This window comes from Bicyclus anynana, chromosome Z, assembly GCF_947172395.1.
Source record: "Bicyclus anynana chromosome Z, ilBicAnyn1.1, whole genome shotgun sequence".
Taxonomy (NCBI): domain Eukaryota; kingdom Metazoa; phylum Arthropoda; class Insecta; order Lepidoptera; family Nymphalidae; genus Bicyclus; species Bicyclus anynana.
In genome coordinates this window covers 873,329-894,516 of record NC_069110.1, presented here as the reverse complement: position 1 = coordinate 894,516, position 21,188 = coordinate 873,329, and the positions used below count along the sequence as shown (strand labels likewise).

Genomic DNA, 21,188 nt, shown 5'->3' with positions numbered 1-21,188 from the left:
TTGTATTGCTAAAATTGTAAATATTAATAAGACGAAAATACATTCGATATTGCATTTTCATACGATAAATCGCCTTTTATTTCAATCTCTCTAACCTACTAGTAAAAACCTTACAAGTCCAATAAAAGGTAAACAAAGGGATATTAGCATTTGTGAGTTAGTTCGTAGGACTATTGATTATACTACAGTACTATAATAATAATGTTTATTTTTTGTATAACAGATACAGTATACGCAACAACGTGGCGCATACGGGCCTATTCGAATTTAGAAAAAGACAAGACCGATCTGCCGTTCGTGTTCGACGAAAAGATATTCGTGCCGAGACATGATCCGTTGGTGAGGGATATTAGTTTCACGCCTGCGAAATATATATTTAATAGAGACACGAGTATTTTAAAACCAGTTATGCACCGTTTATACTTTATTACTGATAGGGCGCGGAACCGGGTGCGGCCGGCGAAGGGTATCGAGAGGGCGCAGTGAACGCGGAGCGACTCATGGGCGCGCTGCGCGTCAGCTCCGTCCACACGCCGTCTTCCGTACCGCACGCGACGCTGGCCGTGCGCGTCGGCGCGCTCGACGTGCACGCGCACGACGACCCGCGCGATCTGCCCAGGTGAGGTCATCACTAGCGAGGTGACGGTGGCGCGACTCATAGGCACGCTGCGCGTTAGCAACACCAGAGACATTGTCGTGGTGCGAATTTTAGGCTTACTTGTTTTTATTTGTTTTCTCATATTAATGCTAGTTAAGTCACTGTAATTTGCGAGTATATTATGAAATTGCATGTGTCATCATTTGTTATTATTTCAGACAATCCCAGTCGTTGGAAGGCTACTACGTGTCCAAGCCACTGATGCGCAGCCATCGTTTCATCTCTATCAACATGAAAAACACCGAAGTGCACGCGGTTGTCGGTATTTTACCGAGGATACTTCTGAACACAAACATCTCGTAAGTGATTGAATAATGTTTCGATGTTGCAACTGATCTACACATTGTCTTTTACACCTGCATTGCTAAGAAAGTCTCAACAAAGAGCTCTGTTTGTCGTCCGCTGAAGCGTCGCCTCCGTCGACGCAACCCGTTAATGTCATATCGTTTAAAATATATAGAAAACGACGCATCGCCATCGCTCTAAGCCTCACGCGCTTCTAATTACACTGGCGACCGTGCCCTTCACTTTAGGATAGAGCAACGCTGCTCGCTTAAACTGTTGGAGGTCTTGGGGTTTTACACCATTTTAAGCTTTATTTTACCATACACAGACATGTGACAGACATAATATGACAAGTAGTCAACTACCACATAACTGCCTAAGGTCATTACACTACCTTTTTAATTTGTGCGTCATTGCTACAGATAAATCATTTATTAAACTTACGCCACAGATTAATAACTTATCATCTGGTGTGATTAATTGTTTTCGTGTTTTTATTGTTAAAAATAAAATAATTGATAAATGGAGCTATTTTGAATAAAATAATGACAAGAGCACTTAAATAGTTGTGCCAATTTTAAATTCACTTCTAACCTCAACTGATGACCCGCAAAAATATTTTGTGGCTTTAAAAATAAGTTATATATTTATTAGGTTAGTTGATACATCAAAACTTTTGTTTAACTCTTCAATTCCCAGTGTCACCTGGAGGTGACAGAAGTTCAATATTTTTTTTCTACCAGAAGGCGATATTATTTTTGAAATCTACCACTAGTGTATCGAAGCCAATATGTAACATTGCCAATTATTTTTTTCTGATAACACTAGCAATACGTCATGTGACAAATTCATACAGTTGTTTCGCGCGAAATTGAAGCAGTCTGAGTTTGCGTGATCTCTTGCGACATAAAGTGAAATATAAATGCCTAGACCGTATGTATTTTTTTTTTACTTATTACATGTAATAAATTAATAATAAGCTGTAGTACAAATGTTTCATATTCTAAAAATAGCTTATAGCGTTATTGTTACAACGTCGGAAATATGCTGTGTCACCTGTAGGTGACACTGGGCATTACAATAACACATTGTCTTGACTTCATTCTAAGCAATAACTTGTTACATTTTGGCCGTATCGCTATGTGGAGATGTTGAACTTGTTTACGTATTACAGGTTGACCTTGGATTAGAGTTGCTTGCAGAGGAGAACTTAGGCGACATTATTTTGTTTTCTCCTTATGGTGGTGTTATTACAGGTGAAGATAGAGGGAAGAAACGAAGCTAATATTATACATCTCCCCAGTCGCATGCTTCGCTCTCATGTTGTACTACGAGATATACTATACTATTATTATGAGTAGTTACAAGAGCAGAATGTTGGGGTATACTGGTACTGGTTGGGAAAATCATCTAGCCTACTGCAATTCATAAAACTCAAAGAATGAAGAAGAAGAAGAGCCTAGCTTTTTTTTACGACATTCTTTGAGTTATTCCTCTTCTACTTCTACTTTTGAAGCTTCTAAAGACATATTATAGCTAAGTAGCATGACAACATCATGACTCAGTTTGCTTTTAGCTTAGACGCAGCTTGTCAAATGAATGTCTGAACTGAGACAAGAGATAGTCTAAAAACAACTAGCCTTACTGCGCTTTCCGGTGATATGTTGCAACCTGCAAAAATATGACAAGCTTTCGATCGATTCGGCGTGTGAATCTACCTCTGCAGATGATGCTGAAAGTCCTACAGATGAGCTTAGGAGGCAGGAGCGCTAGAAGTGCTGACGATCACTCGTACACCACTATAAAATGTATCCCAATGCAATATCGGTTTGCATATAGTGTTGGTACAGCTTTCACAGTAAATTAATGTTCTATTTATTTATATAAATACACATTATTATATAATCTGACGTTTCATTCCTACTGTAAGAATAAGAAAAATGTTGTTTCCTGTACGTATAGTCTCAAGTATACTTATAGGCCCAATGCCCAGTGTCACCTATGGGTGACACGCCCATTAAAAAAAATTGGGGTAGTTTATTTACATTTTGTTTATTTTTTTGTAATAACTAAGTGTTTGTAAGCTATTTTATCTAAAGAGAAACGAAAAATCTTTATTGGCTTTGACATGGGAATTGAAGAGTTAAGTAAGCAACGGGAAAATGAGGAAGCTTCTAATAACAAATAACCTAATGTTTTATCTTGTAATGCTACAAATTTCACCTCATTAAACTTTTAACTTATTTTTAAAGCCACAAAATATTTTTGCCCATATTAATAATTATAGAGCCGACATCCTGAATACCGCTGACGGAGTCATGGAGCCGCTCATCGAAGAGTTCCGCGCTCGTGGCTCGGTGTCCTTGAACGGTGGCCGTAAATTATTTTTGAAAATGGGAGACGTGAACGTGAAATTGGATATTCCAAAGTTATACACGCTGAAATCGATGTTGAATGACTGGCGCAAAGTTTGTAATGCGGTAAGTGGAATAGTTTAATAATAAAATTTAAAAATACAGCCCGATTAATGCTAAACGACGTTTCGGAAGTTAGCTGCGGATGTTGTTGCGCGCAGGTGGTATATAATTTACACCTAAACTCAAGGTCAAATTGATGCCGCCGCTTCGCTGGTACGTAATATTTTGCATTGCGATTACGCATCTTAAACAATAGCAATTATTTTAATCAAAGATTTTTGCATATAAATATACAAGTTGTTTTAAATTAGCCAATGCATTTATTGCAGCTAATTGGATTTATTTGATTTTATTTTGTTCCATCGCATCCAGGACGCGGGTGAACGCGAACGCAGAGCAGCGTCCAGCGGAGAGGCCAATAATGTCGCTACAAAGGTTTTGGACGGGCGAATTTCACTTTGGATCCACAACACTTGTTCGGTGGCCTTGCGAATGGGACAGGCGGATACCGATGAATCGATACCGATAGGAGCGGGCGCCTCGCTCGCTTACAGGTGAGTGACGCACACACGGCCGGGGCAGGCCTCATTTCATAAAGGCTGAATGTTTATCAGCCTGATCTTTTAATTTTAGTTTCTCCATTTTTAGTTTTTAGTTTCTTTTCTTTAATTATTACTTGGTTTTGTTTTTTCTATAATTCGTTAAATTGGCAATAGTTAATTTATTATAAATCATGCTGCGACTGCCCATAATGTAGGACTACAATTATACCTATAGCATCGATCTATTCCTATCCTATTAAAAAGTGGATGCGCAATCATTTACCAAAAAACGTCCCCACTTAATGAGTGCCAAACACAACTTCTTGGCACTTAATTTAAGTAGTCGTATTTGCAAATTCAACCTTAAACTCAATCCTTAAGGTTTAATCTGCTCTGAATTTGGGATTTTATTGAATATTGGATATTTAAAGACCTTTAGGTATAATTTTCTTTATCAATAGTTCTAAAACTGTCAAAGCAAAATTGCCCAGTTTTTAAGTAAAATTTTCCAATTGATTGTGCGGCCTTTTATTATAAGAGGTCAATGACCTATAGTATGGTAGATCTTGTTAATATACGACTATGTATTGATTGTAATCTCCTATGTCCTAATAAAATAAACTCCCATTTGTATACTCTGTTACAAATTTCGAACGTTATTGGGATATCACCGTCAACCAAAATGATAGACTAGAAAATCAAATACTAATACTATGAATCTGCCTGTCCTGCGAGGCTTTTCGGAAAGTAGTTTAAAATTGACACACAATGAAAACTGTAAGAGGTTATGTGTTATGGTTTGCGATACGGAAAACAATTTGAGGCCCAAATAAAAATGAATTACACGATATATTAATGAATGAAAATATCTCAATTTGTAGATGGTTGTCAGCCACGGCACCAAAAAAGTTACGTTTCGCAATCGCTACTCCGTGGCTCGACTGGCGCTGGTCGAATGGTATGAGTTTATTTATGTAATTTTAGGAGAAATTTAATCCATAATTTTTGATTGGACTGTGAATCGATGTCCCGCAAAGTATCGATCAAACAATTTCAGATGTTTTTCTGCTATTCGCTATTGGCCAAGGATAGTGACATCATCTATCACATATGCATCGGGGACTGCCTTTTTGTCACGAAGTAGGTCCTGAGGCTGCATATCTCTCGATCGTGCATGGTCTTGGTGCTAAGTAGGCCTCGGGCACTACAGCTTCATACAAGCTTCGGCCGTGGCTAGTTACCACCCTACCGGCAAAGACGTACCGCCAAGCGATTTAGCGTTCCGGTACGATGCCGTGTAGAAACCGAAAGGGGTGTGGATTTTCATCCTCCTCCTAACAAGTTAGCCCGCTTCCATCTTAGACTGCACCATCACTTACCATCAGGTGAGATTGTAGTCAAGGGCTAACTTGTAAAGAATAAAAATAAAAAAAAAAAAAACCTCATGACAGACGATTTTGGGTGATGTATACGATGGAGAGTCATAGTCATGCGGACCCTTCTATCCAGGACGTTTAATTCGGTCCGAGTCCATCTAAGCACGTCAAAAGTGTACATAAGAACAGGCATGTCCCAGCCGTTATAAGCTCGGATCCTATTGGCGCCTGACAAATAACTTTCACAGATCTTTGTCAGACGTCGAAAAAAAAAAACCATCGCAAACAGACTGTTTCATGTCTGCCTCTAGCACCCCTATAGATTGTGACATGCCCAGATGGTAAAAGGATCGGGAGCGCCCCTTGCTCGAGAGCGTCTCGGAATTGGGGAGCCAAGGTGACATGGCAAGCCGAAAACGCCTTCAGCCAGTAGTGATGCAGTCCGTCAGGCACCGGACTTTTCCAGTTTGCAGCCCTCCTTACTGCACCAACTATATCCTCCGTAGAGATCGTGACTAATCGTCAAATCGATGGTGTATAGGTGTATAAATAGGTTGTAGAAATATCTCTTCTATCGCCGCAATCCAAGGGCCCTCATATCTACCTCTCTTGACAATATATTTCGCCAAAACGCGTTAAGGTTGGCCGGATTCAGCTGTGGAGAAGTAGAACAGACTGTAGAACACTCAAATCTTACTCGACAAAAGACGATATTGCTGAAATCGCTCAACTCTTTCCGAGTATCTTCAGCCTAACCCCGAGCCAATTAAAGGCTATACTAGCGGAGCGCACAATCCTTGGCCTTCTATTACCCGACCTGAAGCATAGCAGTCTGCCAATGAGGTCTCTGACAAGGGTAATACGGCGTTCTATCCTTCTCTTCCAGGCTGGTTCTGCTCTGATATTATTAGCAAAACGCCCCAAGCGTCTAGGTTCCTTGGTTTTCATACCAATGGTGGTGGTGGTTACGTCACCCGTGTAAAATGACTAGCTGTTTATATCCTCATTTCTAATTTGCTTGTTGGTAAACATTACACATTCCAACACTCTATTTACGTTATGCAGCTAACTTTAAAATGACAATTAATTACGTTCAACGGCAAATGTTTGACCTAAATCGGACAATCTAAACCATTTTATATAAAGCCTCGAATTTCACTTAAAAATTATGGATTTCTTTTTCCCCAATCCAAATATCTTAAGTTGCACGTCAACTGCGACGTACAAAAAAAATTAATTAATTAATATCAATAGGTGTCGCCTTTGTCAACGGGAGTTGTCGAGTAAGACTGGAAGAGAAACAGGTCGTCGGCGAGGCGAACAGGGCTGGCGAAACGTTTTTATACATTCGCGTCAAAGATGTCGGCGTGCGGCGCGACATGCATCTCTCCGGCAGAATCACTCTCGCCAACATGCTGCGATCCCCCTTGATGTTCAAGGTGAATTCGATTACCTTTCTTTTTGCTAGCCGTACACGCTACGATTCACTTGCATAGGCTTACACGCACAAGTATGCTTTTACGTATATTGGAAGATATTTGCCTGAAACTCCAACATTTGCAAGTTTTATAACAAAACTTTGGGTGGCTGCCACCACGCCACCGCACTTCCATCGTACATTAAATAAGCATTTATACGTATTATAGTATATATATATAATAAGGAAGTGATTATAGGGAGTAATTCGTCTGGTTATATAAATCTTAAAAACGGTGATAAAATAATAATCATTTTTTTCAGGTGCGGGAAAAATGTCCCGCGGATAATACGTGGAAAAATGTTAGTACGGGTACCATAGACGGTGAAAGTGTTCCGATAAGTGTCCTCTGTAACGAGGAGCGTGATGTGGTGTTCAAGTAAGTATTTTTTGTTTTCACCTTTGCTTCGGACTCTGTGACCGCATTAGTGTCATTGGGGGTTCTGTTGAGCGCAGAAGCCTTACTGGGCTTAGATGGGAGACGAAATTTTTTTCTGTTGGTATCGCTCCAGGGTATATATGTATGTCGGTGTACGATTCAAAACATGAACCACTATTAAAAATGGCACTGATTTTCGTTTTGGCGGTGATGTAACATTGTTATTTTAACATTAACGATGTAATGTCATTTTTCATGTGGCAATGATTTTTCGTGTTCAGTGTCATGTCGGCTCTTAGAGCGATGCCCCATCAGTGCATTACGTTGCGTTATGTTGTGTCGTCGCAGTGTCGACACTGTGTTGTTTCCCGTTTATCTCAAATGACATGCCACATTATATGCATCACAAAGCATACAAAAGAAACTATCCGAGAATGAGTGCGTGCGTCGTCTTTATGCGCATAAAGACGTGCGATGTCGTTCTTCTTCGTAATGCAGATATGGCATACAATGCCTTGATCGGTTGTCACAACGCAACGCAACGCACTAATGACATAGTATTAGTAACGTAAAATAGTCAACTGATGTTTTAAAAGTGCTTATAAACTGAGCCTACTTGAAATCATTGAATTTTGAATTTTTGACGACTGGGACTGGGACTACTCCACCGACATTTTGCCTTTCAACGAGTCTCGTTGGTCGTAGGCGGCACACTGACTCATATCTTATAGTTGATGAGAGAGATGTCACACGTTATCTGTCCGCCTCGCTCGCTTCAATGGCTCTCACCGTGTGACTGTGGATCTCGATCTTCCACTTAAAGCTTTTTTGACGTCATCATATTTTCAGGCTTAGATTTAGCGCGCTCGAGACAAACCGATGGTCTGGTGACATTCCGCTGAAAGAATGTCGACAAGATAAAATGCCGTGGCTCGTCAAAGGTGAACTAAAATTTCTTTACGTTTATTTTAAATTACCAGTAGATGGCGTTCTTAGAGAACTTTAAAACAATCCCTCTCAATCGCTTTAAAATATGCAAGATTTCCGAAAAACCTTGGAATACGCATAATATTTCCAAATATGAAGGTTACTTTTGAAAGGAAAGATGGACATTTTAAAATAAAATCTAAGCTGCATCAACATATCAAATGAAAGAGCTTGTTAATAGTATATTTTTTTCTAATTATTAAGAACATATATCATCAGTTTTTATTAATTAAATGATGATGATGATGATGATGATGATGATGATGATGATGATGATGATGATGATGATGATGATGATGATGATGATGATGATTACGATGACGAGGACGATGACGATGACGATGACGATGACGACGACGATGACGAAAACGATGACGATGACGATGACGACGATGGTGATGATGATATGACAATGATGATGATGATGATACGACGTGGACGATGATGAGAACGACGATGATGATGAAGATGATGATGAGGACTCTTCAATAAATGAAAGTGTTGTTTGCAGTGCCCACCGGTGAATCGTACTCGGCGATATGGTGCCGCGTGGTGCGCGCGCACGCCGACGGCCGCGTCATCGCCACTGCTTGGCCGTTCTTCATGGTGCGCTCGCACTTGCCTCTCGACGCTGAAGTGAGTGTTGTCATGTTGTCCAATGACCGACTTCTTATCTGTATGTTTAACTTTGGTGTCTCGGAGTCAGAGTCCCGTGAGTTCCGTGACTCGGAGCGCATTCTTGCCAGTGACGGGTTCGCGCGGGGCGGGAGAATCCATCGTGTAGTGGTTTTCCAGCCCTAGAAAGAGGAGAGTGCGTAGAATGGGGCAAAAATATCGATTAAGTAACCTGTAGGGAGTCAAGAAGGTGGCCCGGAAATTATGCGTAGGGCCAGTACCGCTCGTCCTCCCAAGAGTCGGCCCGTATGACGCCGGTGACATGTACAATGTACATTAATGATAACATAAGTTACGCGTACTTTAACGCGTAACTAAGAGTAAGTATGATTTTTCTATATAAAATGTGTCAAAAGATTTATTACTATTTGTGGCAGAACATTTGTATTGTCAGCTAATAATTTTCTATATCTACGACCTTGGTTTAAATTTAAACTTTAATGTCTGGGTACCGGGTCAGTGTATTTATATTTTTAATGTTCGTCGCTACAGGTAACGATAAAGTCAAAACCAGGCGCCGTTACAGTGCAAGACGCGCCGTCACAGAACGAGGCGGAGGCGGAGACACTGTCCGTACAGACGGTGGTCGGACGCGGCGCCACCCAACATCTGCAGACGCCCGGCACCGCGTCAACCACTCACTCGCTCACCTTCAAGTACAGGTAACAGAAAGGCTTTCGACCAGGTTCAGCCGCTGTCCGTACAGACGGTGCTCGGACGCGGCGCCACCCAACATCTGCAGACGCCCGGCACCGCGTCAACCACTCACTCGCTCACCTTCAAGTACAGGTAACAGAAAGGCTTTCGACCAGGTTCAGCCGCTGTCCGTACAGACGGTGCTCGGACGCGGCGCCACCCAACATCTGCAGACGCCCGGCACCGCGTCCATCACTCACTCGCTCACCTTCAAGTACAGGTAGCGGAAAGGCTTTCGACCAGGTTCAGCCGCTGTCCGTACAGACGGTGCTCGGACGCGGCGCCACCCAACATCTGCAGACGCCCTGAACCATCTCAATCATGCACTAACATGCAGGGCTACTAGTGGCTGTTTGTCGTTTTTGGTTTTAATGTCCAGAGTAAATAATAATTTACTCATTGCGTTAATCCAATTACTTACTGCTTAAGTGGTTATAACCGTCTGTAATTTGTGGCGCCGTAAACTTGTCGCACTGCTAATTCATTGCCTGTCTCTGACGCAGTAACCGTAGAGTAAAGCCGGATTTATATTTGTCTGACGTGTCGTGTTATAACGCATCGGAACAAATCGGTTTCATACATTTTTTATGCGACGCATCAGAAGGTCATGACATGTCACAACACATAAGTGTAAACGTTACCATACAAAATGTATGATACCGATTCTGTTCTGACGCGTCACGACACGTCAGACAAACGTAAATACGCCTTAAGTTATTATAATATGTTATGTCGATGATTAACGGTAACCTTTATTTGGACAGCGACGTCAGTGACTGTCCTTCTGGGACGCTCGAAATTCCACTGTTCTACGGAGTGACGAAGACTTCAGTGTTTGCAAACGCAAAATCGGTCAACGAGATAGAGGAAATTGCAGAAGATTTAGCAGAATGGTAAGTCTTTCTTTCTTTTCTCATTGAAAAGAGAGAGTCTTTTTTGAAGTTCTTTAGGCATAAAGATGAAGAAATTTTATGGCATCGACGTAACAAACATTGACATTGCTATTAAATATTGTCGAGCCGAAGGTCACCTGATTTCCAGGATTGCGCTGTGGAAATGAAATTTATGGAAATTTACTTCATTCGAAAATGTCGAAAGTAGCTTAGAGTCGTGGATTACACTTTGGGTACGTTCCACTTAGGTATCTTAACGATCACGCTCACGTATACAGTTTGTTGCAATCATAAACTCAAGTGGGACATTTTGAGTGTTGATAAAGAGAAACATTGTATTCCTAATAAAACATAAATATATCCAAAACACTAATAAATATTAGTAAAAAAATATTCTTCAATAATTGTTATTATATTAATTTTTGGTTTGCCATTAAAATTATTTGATGTTTCTAGACTGGTTTTTAGGTAGATTCTAAAACTTTGTAAGCTGCGTTTTTTATTAACATCTTTTTAAATGATATCTGACTATCACGATTATTATTTAGTTAGATTAGTATCTGCGATTAACGACAGCACCGACCCATATACTTTTGCAATGGGGTTTCGTGAGCGAAAGCCTCCTTGAAGGGTATGTTAGGTTAGGTCCAGGTCAGTCACCATTACCATCCGTGTCGTCGTAGTGGTCGTCACAGTCAAACGTTATCACTGTGGGTCGTAGTAAGCAGCGTAGTTAATCTGACCTTTAAATCTTTTATCCTTTAGCGATTTCATATTTTATAAATTGATCCGCTACGTTCTAATAGCAAATACTTTCATCACTCAGGGTACGTCACTCTGGTGCGCGCGCGGAGTCAGGCTGGCCGTACTCGATAGTAAGCAACCATTGGCCAGGCACTTGGCAGCGGCCATCGCGGCAGCCGGAAACTGAGATTTTGGTTAGTATCCATCAAATAAATAACAAATTTTAATTGAAAATGCTAGTCGTCATTATCATCGTTTACAGCCAACAGACGTCCGTTGATGGACAAAATTCTAAACGCAGTATATATCGTAGACATATGTGTATGATATAAATTGGAAAATCCATATAATAGAAACCCATCAAAGAAAATTATGCCTGTATCCACCCTAATGAATGACACGACTAAAATAGTCAGTATGTATAAAAGGGAATTATCATACTTTCATGGAACGCTGATGGCATGCGTGGCAAAATACAGGAATTACTAGTTTTGCGTATCTGCTTATATATTATTTATTGGTGAAACTCGAATCACAAATTATCTTAAAACTCCGAGATTTACTTGTTATCGATATGCATCACACTGGTCGTGGACAGGGAGTTGCCACCTTGGTTATAACATAAGTCACTGTCAGTGAACTCAATTTTGCTGTAGATCATCTGAATAAACTGTCGGTAGGGTGGTAAATAGCCACGGCCGAAGCCTCCCACCAGCCAGACCTGGACCAATTAAGAAAACCTCAATCGGCCTAGCCGAGGATCGAACCCAAGACCACCGTCTTGTAAATCCACCACGCGCTACCGAGGCCGTCAAAACTTAGTCGGCGAACTCACAATTGTATGTCTGCGGTAGCTCTAAAGCACACTTTTATATCTTTTTCAGGTCAATTATGTGCCGGTGCGCGTGGGAGGCGGTTGTTCGCTCGAGCTGCTGATCCGTCCCTTGGTGCTGATCGCGAACGCGTCTCCGCTCACGCTGACGCTGCGCGCAGACAACGGCGCGCCGCTCTGCGCGCTGGAGCCCGGCGTCGCTGTGGCGGCGCCGAAGGATGTCATGACCGTGAGTTGTTACAATATGCGGCATGGGGATGACCACTACCTTCCATGGCTCCATGAGTAGTACCAACTCGTTTACTCGGAGGCAAATTCTCACCGGCTAAGGAAGTTTGCGCACCAATGACATAAGAGGCGACGGGGCAGAAATCCATCTATTAGTGACCAGCCGTGCTAGAAGGGGAACAGTGTACACAATGGGACAAGGGTGACGAGTAAATAACATGGAAGCAGTCAAGAAGGCGGTCCGGGCAAGACCGGGCACGCCATCCCACGATTCTCCTTAATCCGGCCCTGTCGCAGAATCCGTCATTAACGAACGTCTACTTAGTATAAACCCTGCCAATTTTCGTAATTGTACGTCGCTTTTGTTAGATGTACATAACTGACAAATTTTTAGAACTCATACTAACATACTTGTCGTTATCAACCCATATACGGCTCACTGCTGAGCTCGAGTCTCCTCTCAGAATGAGAGGGATTAGGCCAATAGTCCACCACGCTGGCCCAATGTGGATTGGCAGACTTCACACACGCAGAGAATTGAGAAAATTCTCTGGTATGCAGGTTTCCTCACGATGTTTTCCTTCACCGTTTTATACACGTAATATTTAATTTCTTAAAATGCACACAACTGAAAAGTTGGAGGTGCATACCACGGACCGGATTCGAGCCCACACCCTCCGGAATCGGATGCCGAGGTCATATCCACTGGGCTACCACGGCTTGTAACATACTTAGATAGCTTGAATAGCCAACCCGCATTGGAAATAATGATTGTTATCTACTGTGTTTCAGAACCCATTCTTCCTGTCGAAGGAGATCGGTCGCGAAACGTTCGTGAGCGACAAGCTGCGAGTGTGGCAGCAGGAGCCGGGGCGCTACGGGCAGGCGCCGCCGAACCACGTGGCACTCGACCGCGCCGTCGACTTCGCCGTACGCTGCGGACAACTGGTACAGCTCACAGTTCTGCCGCATCGGCGCTATTCGGTCGCGCAGTGAAGCGAGCGTTGTCGTCGGCCAATGGTCCTCTAAACATGGGCTTCCTGTAAAATTAAAAAAATCATTTATTTCAAGTAGGCTCACTTTACAAGCACTTTTGACACGTCAGTTGACTATTTGTAAAGATTCCACCACCGGTTCGGAAGGCAGGTTCTGCTGAGAAGATACCGGCGAGAAACTCAACAGTCGCTCTTTTGAAAAAGTCATACAGTATTACAATTTACATTTGATAACAATTAAATTACAATTTCTTATAGTTTTATTTTCTGTGTGAAGGTGGAAGCTGATCCAATGGCCTCCAAGCACCTTTATCGTTAAGAAACTCATCAATAGTGTAGTAACCTCGACTAAGTAAATAAATAAATAATAAATTTAAAATAAAGACTTCCGAATTGCCTGCATCCAGCATCCATCCGGCAACTAGTGATGGCCACCGACCATTATTATCAGCCTATTTTGATGCTTCAGTACAGGGCCAAACCACCTACACCTATACCAAATGCAATGATGCATATCACAATCTTACCTAATTTCCATTTTGGCTTAAAATATTAGATCATCCATACTATTATACTATTTAGTATTATAAATGTGAAAGTGTGTGTCTGTTTGTCCGTTTTTCATGGCAAAAACGAGCGACGAATGGAGCGACGAAATTACGTGTTTTTTTAAGTGGAGATAGTTGAAAGAATGGAGAGTGACATAGGCTAGTTTTTGTCTCTTTCTAACCCCCCCACTTCCCTAAAACGGGGCGTGGAAGTTTGTATGGAGTATTCCGCAATTTTCAAGATAAGAAGCTAAAAATTGGTACACAGACTCGTTGTTACCCCGACTTAAACGCGGGCGAAGCCGTGGGCGAAAGCTAGTAACATATATAGCTAGGTATCATAAACAAGGTTAAGTGGTACTTCATATTGAAATTACTACTTATCCTTTACTATTGCAGTCACCTTTGGGATGATTCTGTTACAATAATCAACTCGATGCATTGTATTGTATTGTGTACAACACTTTTGTCCCTGTGGTAGAAGGGAGGAGCACTCCCGTCTACCACAGAACAGCGAGACATCGTAAATGCATTAACATTTTGCTTCAAAGTTTCCTATCCGAACTGGTAAAGTGTGGAATGCTCTTCCGTTGTCTGTGTTCTTGCCAAACACCAAAGTCACCACTATCAAAGCCATAGTGAATAGGCGCTATCTAAGCAAGCGTGTTCCATAGACCTCATCGTTGCTTTTTTGCAAGCTAATTAGCCATAAAAAAGCATTATTGTACTTCCGGTAATGCGTATTGCAAGACATTGGAATTTTAAAATCTCTACAATAAACATATAGTAATATCTCAAAGCTATAATAATAATGTATTCTATTTTCCGCTTTAGGTGGAGATGTTGACTATGTGCTACGAGGAAAAGGAAAAATTAAACATCCTTGGAATAACTCCTACATTCGTTTTCATTAACAGACTACAACGTGACGTTTCGGTAAGAGCAAGACAAATATTTCAATTGTTATTTATAACATTTTTTATGGAGTTTCCTCTTTGGAATCAATGTGATATGATACCAGGTGAATACTACGAAAATGTGATGTATATGAAAAAGGCGAGAGAATAGTATACACATCTTCATTATTAGCCAATTCGCCTCACTTTTGAGCTCGAGTCTCCTCTCAGAATAGGAGTGGTTAGGCCAAATAAGTCCACCACGCTGGTCCAATGCGGATTGGCAGACTTCACACATGCAGATAATTAAAAAAATTCTCTGGTATACAGGTTTCCTCACGATGTTTTTCCTTTACTGTTTGAGACACGTGATATTTAATTTCTTAAAATGCACACAACTGAAAAGTTCGATTGGATTCGAAATTGGAGAATTAGAATTCGAAATCGGAGGCAGAGGTCATATCCACTGGGCTATTACGGAGTATCACAATATACACGTAATATACCAAAATTAATAGCCTACCACAACTACTACAACTTTTGTCTATTTCAGTAGCTGAAACTTAACGGTTCGGATAGCGTTAAGGTTGCCTTCAATTAAAAAAAAAACAGTTAATATTGGATTCCTTGCGTGACTGCTCACGTGTTTTGTTGAATAAAGTTGTTTTATCCGAAATGTGTGCAATTGGCTAGTTGACATCTTTTTTAAAAAGGTCTTAAATTGTTCAATAGCGTTCTGTTAGATTGTAAAACTTGGCATTTTTTGAGACCAGAATGCTTCCAAATTTTAAATTAAACATTTGATTAAACGTCAGAAAACACTGTCGGCCATGATGGTCTATAGGTTGTGTCGTTACGACAAGCGAGCGTTTGTGCAGCCAACTTACAACTACATGAAATTCCAAACAGACTTCCTGAGGTAGATTAATTGTACTTGAGAATGAACACTGTTTTCAAGTTCGCTCATCGAATTCTAGTCGCACATTACTCTGTAAATTATTTGTGCAATACAGCAGCGGCTCGAGCAAATGTAATGTCGACAAATAATTATTGAAATATTGTGTATAACATTTTAGATTTCTCATTGTTTATTTGTTAGCACTATTATTTTTATTATTATTGTACGCTCAAACTGAAATGTATTGTATTAGCCTGTAAGTTTCACATAAGTGAATTCTTTGTGAAATAATAAATATTTTAAACCCAGGTGTTAGCGCTCGCGGTGGGTGACACCACACATGAAGAATGCTTCCTACCTACATATTCCGATACAGAGTTCGATATCGTCGAACCGACTCTTGATACAAGGTAATGTAAAGTTACTACTGTAGTTAATACTGTAAGGTAATGTAAACTTAATTAATGTTTGTTTTGTCGTATTTTGAATGTGTAAATAATTTTAAAATTAATAGTTTTTATTTAGAACTAATAGAACAAGATCATAAACAATCAAAACGACTTTCCCACAAAAGTTATAAAAGTGTGTGTAAATATTTAAAATATTACACAGACGCACACACACACATACACAATTTTATTGCTAGTTTTACCATTTAGTCAACATATTTTTAAATCCTTTAGAACTAGGTGAATTAAACCTAAGTCGAAACTTCTATATGAATAAAAAAATTACGTGTGCGTTTCGGAACGCTCGAGAAAAGACTTCAACTAATTGCTTTAATTAATTGAATCTAATTAATTATTGAGTTTATATAAAAGTCTTGAAACTTTTATAATAATCTGTGGTCGTAAAATCAGTTTGAAGTTCGCTCTGTCAAATGCAAGTGTCAAACGTGCCGACTTCAGCTGTAACGCGTTACCCTCCCATAAGAGGTTATTACTTCAAAAATGCATAACCAGAATGCAGAATGTCCCTTTTTCCGGAAATTCAGGACTTTATCAATAAATATGGTATATGTTAAACCAATTATATGAAAATTGAGTATTTTTAGTTAATTTACGATTTCATTTGACACTGCTGGGTCAATATCTGGCGTTCTGCATTATTAATTAAGCAAGTTGCTTGAAGCAATGGTATTGAATGGACTCATCAACAATAAATACGATTGTCCTGACTTAGTATGTAAATTATCACTAAATGTTTTGAGGTACGCAGGTCAACGTTGGGTGCGTGCTTATAATTTATTCGCTGTCAATTTCTGTAAAACCAACGCTGGAAAGCGCGCGCCTGTGCGTCGACTTGTGGACACATACAACAAGCTATTTGACGATGTGGACGTATTTGCCTTGCCCGAACCCCAATATAAAAAGGCCATCTCAATCACTCTTCAAAATTAAATATCCCTGTACCTGAGTAGTAATAGTGTCTTAATTCTTATTATTAGATCTCTTATTATAATTATTATTACATTTTTTTTCTTACCTATTTGTGTTTCGTTGTATTTTTTAACCGACTTCCAAAAAGGAGGAGGTTCTACGTTCGGCTGTATGTATGTTTTTTTTTTTTTTTTTTTTTTTTTTTTTTTTTTTTTTTTTTTTTTTTTTTTTTTTTTTTTTTTTTTTTTATGTATGTCCAGCGATAATTCCGTCAATTATAGACCGATTTTGAAAATTCTTTTTTTGTTTTGTAGGGTTTACTTCCAGGGTGGTCCCATTTTTTTCATGTCAGGATCTGATGATGGCATCCTGGAGAAATTGAGAGGAACTTTCGAAAGTTGTAGAGACGGCTAGTACGTTTGTTAGTGTTTCCATAAGGTATTTTAAACCACTACAACTTTATGAAGGTTTGGAGTTGGTCTGATGATGGAGCCGAATCACAGACGATGGAACTCGTCAAGGATTTACAGCAGTCACCTTTTGTTTGGGCTTGATTAATTTGTATTGATGAGTACTTTACACCTATATGGGTTGTGACTGTATTAAGGGTCTGGTGATGAAGACGAGGAACAGTGAAGAGAACTCCTCGACGGTTCACAGTAGCTACCTTGTGTTTGGACTTGATAAATTTGTATTGATGAGAACTTTCCACCTAGATGGATTGTGACTGTATTAAGGGTCTGATGATGAAGACGAGGGACAGTGAAGAGAACTCCTCGACGGTTCACAGTAGCTACCTTGTGTTTGGACTTGATAAATTTGTATTGATGAGAACTTTCCAACTAGATGGATTGCGACTGTATTAAGGGTCTGGTGATGAAGAGAACTCCTCGACGGCTCACAGTAGCTATCTTGTGTTTGGACTTGATAATTTTGTATTGATAAGAACTTTCCACTTAGATAGGTTGTGACTGTACACACGCAGTGGGTATGCTAACACTAAAAATAAAAAAATAAAAATTTTAATAAAAAAAATTCAACCGACTTCCAACTCAAAAAATAACTTTAACTAAAAAGCAAAAAATAACATCCTACCTATGTGCTACCTTCTGATCAGTTTGAAGGCGGTGCCAAGCCAGTGTCGTGTTTTAATTAAAGTTGTTTCTGTGTGTGGTTATTCACCACAGAAATTTTGTAGTTTAAACGTATTTAATTAAAACATCACTGGCTTGGCACCGCCTTCAAACTGATCAGAAGGTAGCACATAGGTAGGATGTTATTTTTTGCTTTTTAGTTAAAGTTATTTTTTGAGTTGGAAGTCGGTTGAATTTTTTTTATTAAAATTTTTATAATTATTATTGTTATAATTCTCTCTTTTTTTTGTAATTGATTTATGTTTGTGTATTTTGTGACGCCATTATTTTCGTATGTGTATTCGTGGATAGTATCGTTGTTTACATGTTTAAACTATTTTTACGTTTATTTTTAGATTTAAGAAATAATATGTAAATGTTAACTATCCCTAAGAAATAAAAAATAAAATAAAAATAATTGTATCGATGATATAGACGTATGACAGTCTGTCGTGTTGCAGCAACCACGGCAGGCCGCTCGTGTTCAAGCTGCGCGAGCGCTGGGGCGGCGAGCTGGCCGAGCTGCGGCTGCTGCTGCTGCTCGCCGTGTCGGAGCACCGGCACGCCGTGCCCGTGCGCCTCGACGTGCCGCAGAAGCGCCGCCCCATCGGCCTGCTGACTGAAACCTCTTGCGTGAGTCACCCCCCCCCCCCCCCTGCTGACCAAAACCTCTTGCGTGAGTCAAACTCCCCCTGCTGAACGAAACCTCTTGCGTGAGTCAAATAACCAACAACTGTCTTTTCTATTTCATTATGTACACCCCTCCTATATATTTATTAGTTCCTGTATTAAATTGCCTAGGATCAAAGCCCATTAACAGCAGAGAATAACTTCGAACAGTGCCCGAGGCTTGTGGCTCTGGATGCTGGTTTTAAAGTTCCTTAGAAGGCGCTTCTTTACTCAACTTCACCGTTCAAGCTACTCGTATTCTACTCGCTGAAACTTTTATCCTGACTTTTGCACGTCCTTGGGCGCTCCCTTGTCTTATCTTGCTAATATTATCTTAAATAGTAGTTAAAACCCATAAAACTTTTTGTCCCTGCGTGTCGGGTTTGAGCACAATATCCCCTATCCCCTCTCCTATACTTAGAGAGGCCTGGCCCTGTAGTGGACCGTTAAATTAAACCTAAATAGCTCAACGGTAAGAGCGGTCGGACTCATCACCGAGGGGTGATAGTTCGATCCCCGCCCCGTTGGTCTATTGTCGTACCTACCCACTCCTAGCACAGTTTTTCCCGACTAGTTGGAGGGCAATGGGAATATTGGTCATATTGTAAAAAAAAGTATGGCAAATATTCTTTTTATAAAAAAAAGGTTGATAATGATGAAAATGATGATATACAAGTGTTTGCAGGAGGCCGTCGTAGTGACACAAATGCGCCACGAATATCGCTGGATAGTCACAGTGGCGCCGGACCCGTACCCACAGTTTGCGGTGCAAAACAAGACATCTGCAAACGTGATGCTCGTGGCCCAATCGACTCCTGAAGACATGGATAAGGGTCGGGTGAGTAATGTTACAATGGCACGTTCAAATTCCTCATCTGAGTTAACAGTTGCGAAGCAGAATTATGACCGAAACTGTTCTAAAAAAATAGTGTTCCAACCACAAAACGTAGCTTAATTTACTTTTTTATAAATCGATCTTCTATTAAAAAGTAGATGCACAATCAGCGACCAAAAGACGTCTCCACCCAATGAGTGCCAAATACAACTTCTTGGCACTCAATTCAAGTAGTCACATTTGCAAATTCAACCTTAAACTCAATGCTTAGGGTTGGATTTGCTCTGAATTTGGGATTTTATTGAATATTGGACTATATTTAAAGGCCTTTAGGTATAATTTTCTTTACCAATAATTTTAAAACTGTCAAAGCAAAATTGGCCAGTTTTTATAAGTGAAATTTTTACATGGTTGTGCGTCCTTTTTATTATAAGAGCTCAATGTTTTAACCAACAACGTAAAAGTAACAAAAAATTTGTTATGCACATTAGAACTTGGTTGATCGAAATGCTGTGTAGAATAGCCAAACTAAGAAGTCGCAATGCTGAAGTTTCTTTCAAACACAACGGGTGTTTGAAACGTACAAAGAGCCGATGTTCTGCAGTAAACGTACATTAGGTGTTATGTCAAATTCAAATTTCATTAATGCTAGTAAACTAACCCTAATTGAAATTACGGTTAGTTTACAAGCACTTTTGAAATGTCAAGTTATTTCATGATTTAATGATGGTAATTAAGTCGAAAACTTAAAATTAAAGTTACGAGGGTGCCAAATGCGCCTCGGTTCAAGAAACCCACAAAAAACTCAGCCAAGGTTCATTTTTTTGTTTACCACCATTTTACAAGCTTACTTAAAGAACTAAGTACACAATCGTTTCATGCAGTTCAACACCGAGCCGTTTTATCATCTATGATTGTTATTATTCAATTATCTTCCGCCTGTGAGGTATTTTTGAAGTGAGAACTTCTTATGGGAGGGTAAACCGGTAATGGGTCGTTAAAATTGTCTACTGACAATAGTACAGGAAATCTAGAAAAAATCGTTTATGATTTGTACGAGAATTACATGACTCGAGATTTTTTAACCATCGGTAAGGAGCAACCCAACAATCTTAACTTGAGTACAAAGTCGTACGATATAGTACCTCAATGTCATTAATTGTAGATGAGAATATATCCTCTACATTTTGTGTCAAATATACTTTAATGTAAAACTCATGGTTTAGGAGAAAAACGCAATCCAAAAACTTTTTGAGTTTCACTCTAAGGGACGCCTCCCTTGGAGTGAAACTCAAAAAGATTTTTGGGGAGGTTGGGGCGGTTGTTGTACTCAAGTTAAGCTTGTTGGGTGGCTCCCTACCGATGGTTAAAAAATCTCGAGTCATGTATTCTTTGAGTCATATTTCCTAGATTTCCTGTACTATAATAATAATTGTGTGGCAGCCGAAGCTGGAATGCAGCGGAGTGAAGTGGTGGAACACCGTGCGGGATACAGTACTAATGTATTCTACGCCTTCCTACTGCGAGCAGTATCCTTCTTTGGACAAACAGTCCGAATCGCAGGGCATTTTTTTCAATTTTGGATATGGAGTAGATAAACCTTGTGAGTAACATCTAAGTATTTAATTTCAAACTTGTGAGCAAGT

General features: G+C 40.1%; 1 protein-coding gene across 3 annotated transcripts in view; it reads left to right on the top strand.

The window, feature by feature from the left end:
- LOC112050442 (intermembrane lipid transfer protein VPS13B) overlaps nucleotides 1-21,188 on the top strand; it is a 108,295-nt gene that overhangs the window by 67,156 nt on the left and 19,951 nt on the right. For all 3 annotated transcript variants that reach the window (XM_052890491.1, XM_052890489.1, XM_052890488.1), the window contains exons 51-70: nucleotides 224-339; nucleotides 438-619; nucleotides 817-957; nucleotides 3,231-3,423; nucleotides 3,733-3,914; nucleotides 4,784-4,860; nucleotides 6,533-6,717; nucleotides 7,019-7,134; nucleotides 7,984-8,075; nucleotides 8,633-8,757; nucleotides 9,289-9,458; nucleotides 10,257-10,385; nucleotides 11,212-11,323; nucleotides 12,014-12,190; nucleotides 12,982-13,137; nucleotides 14,567-14,668; nucleotides 15,836-15,936; nucleotides 18,500-18,671; nucleotides 19,393-19,545; nucleotides 20,986-21,145. In XM_052890491.1, the coding sequence (XP_052746451.1) occupies nucleotides 224-339; nucleotides 438-619; nucleotides 817-957; nucleotides 3,231-3,423; nucleotides 3,733-3,914; nucleotides 4,784-4,860; nucleotides 6,533-6,717; nucleotides 7,019-7,134; nucleotides 7,984-8,075; nucleotides 8,633-8,757; nucleotides 9,289-9,458; nucleotides 10,257-10,385; nucleotides 11,212-11,323; nucleotides 12,014-12,190; nucleotides 12,982-13,137; nucleotides 14,567-14,668; nucleotides 15,836-15,936; nucleotides 18,500-18,671; nucleotides 19,393-19,545; nucleotides 20,986-21,145 (2,841 nt within the window). The remainder of the gene's footprint in view (nucleotides 1-223; nucleotides 340-437; nucleotides 620-816; nucleotides 958-3,230; nucleotides 3,424-3,732; nucleotides 3,915-4,783; nucleotides 4,861-6,532; nucleotides 6,718-7,018; nucleotides 7,135-7,983; nucleotides 8,076-8,632; nucleotides 8,758-9,288; nucleotides 9,459-10,256; nucleotides 10,386-11,211; nucleotides 11,324-12,013; nucleotides 12,191-12,981; nucleotides 13,138-14,566; nucleotides 14,669-15,835; nucleotides 15,937-18,499; nucleotides 18,672-19,392; nucleotides 19,546-20,985; nucleotides 21,146-21,188) is intronic.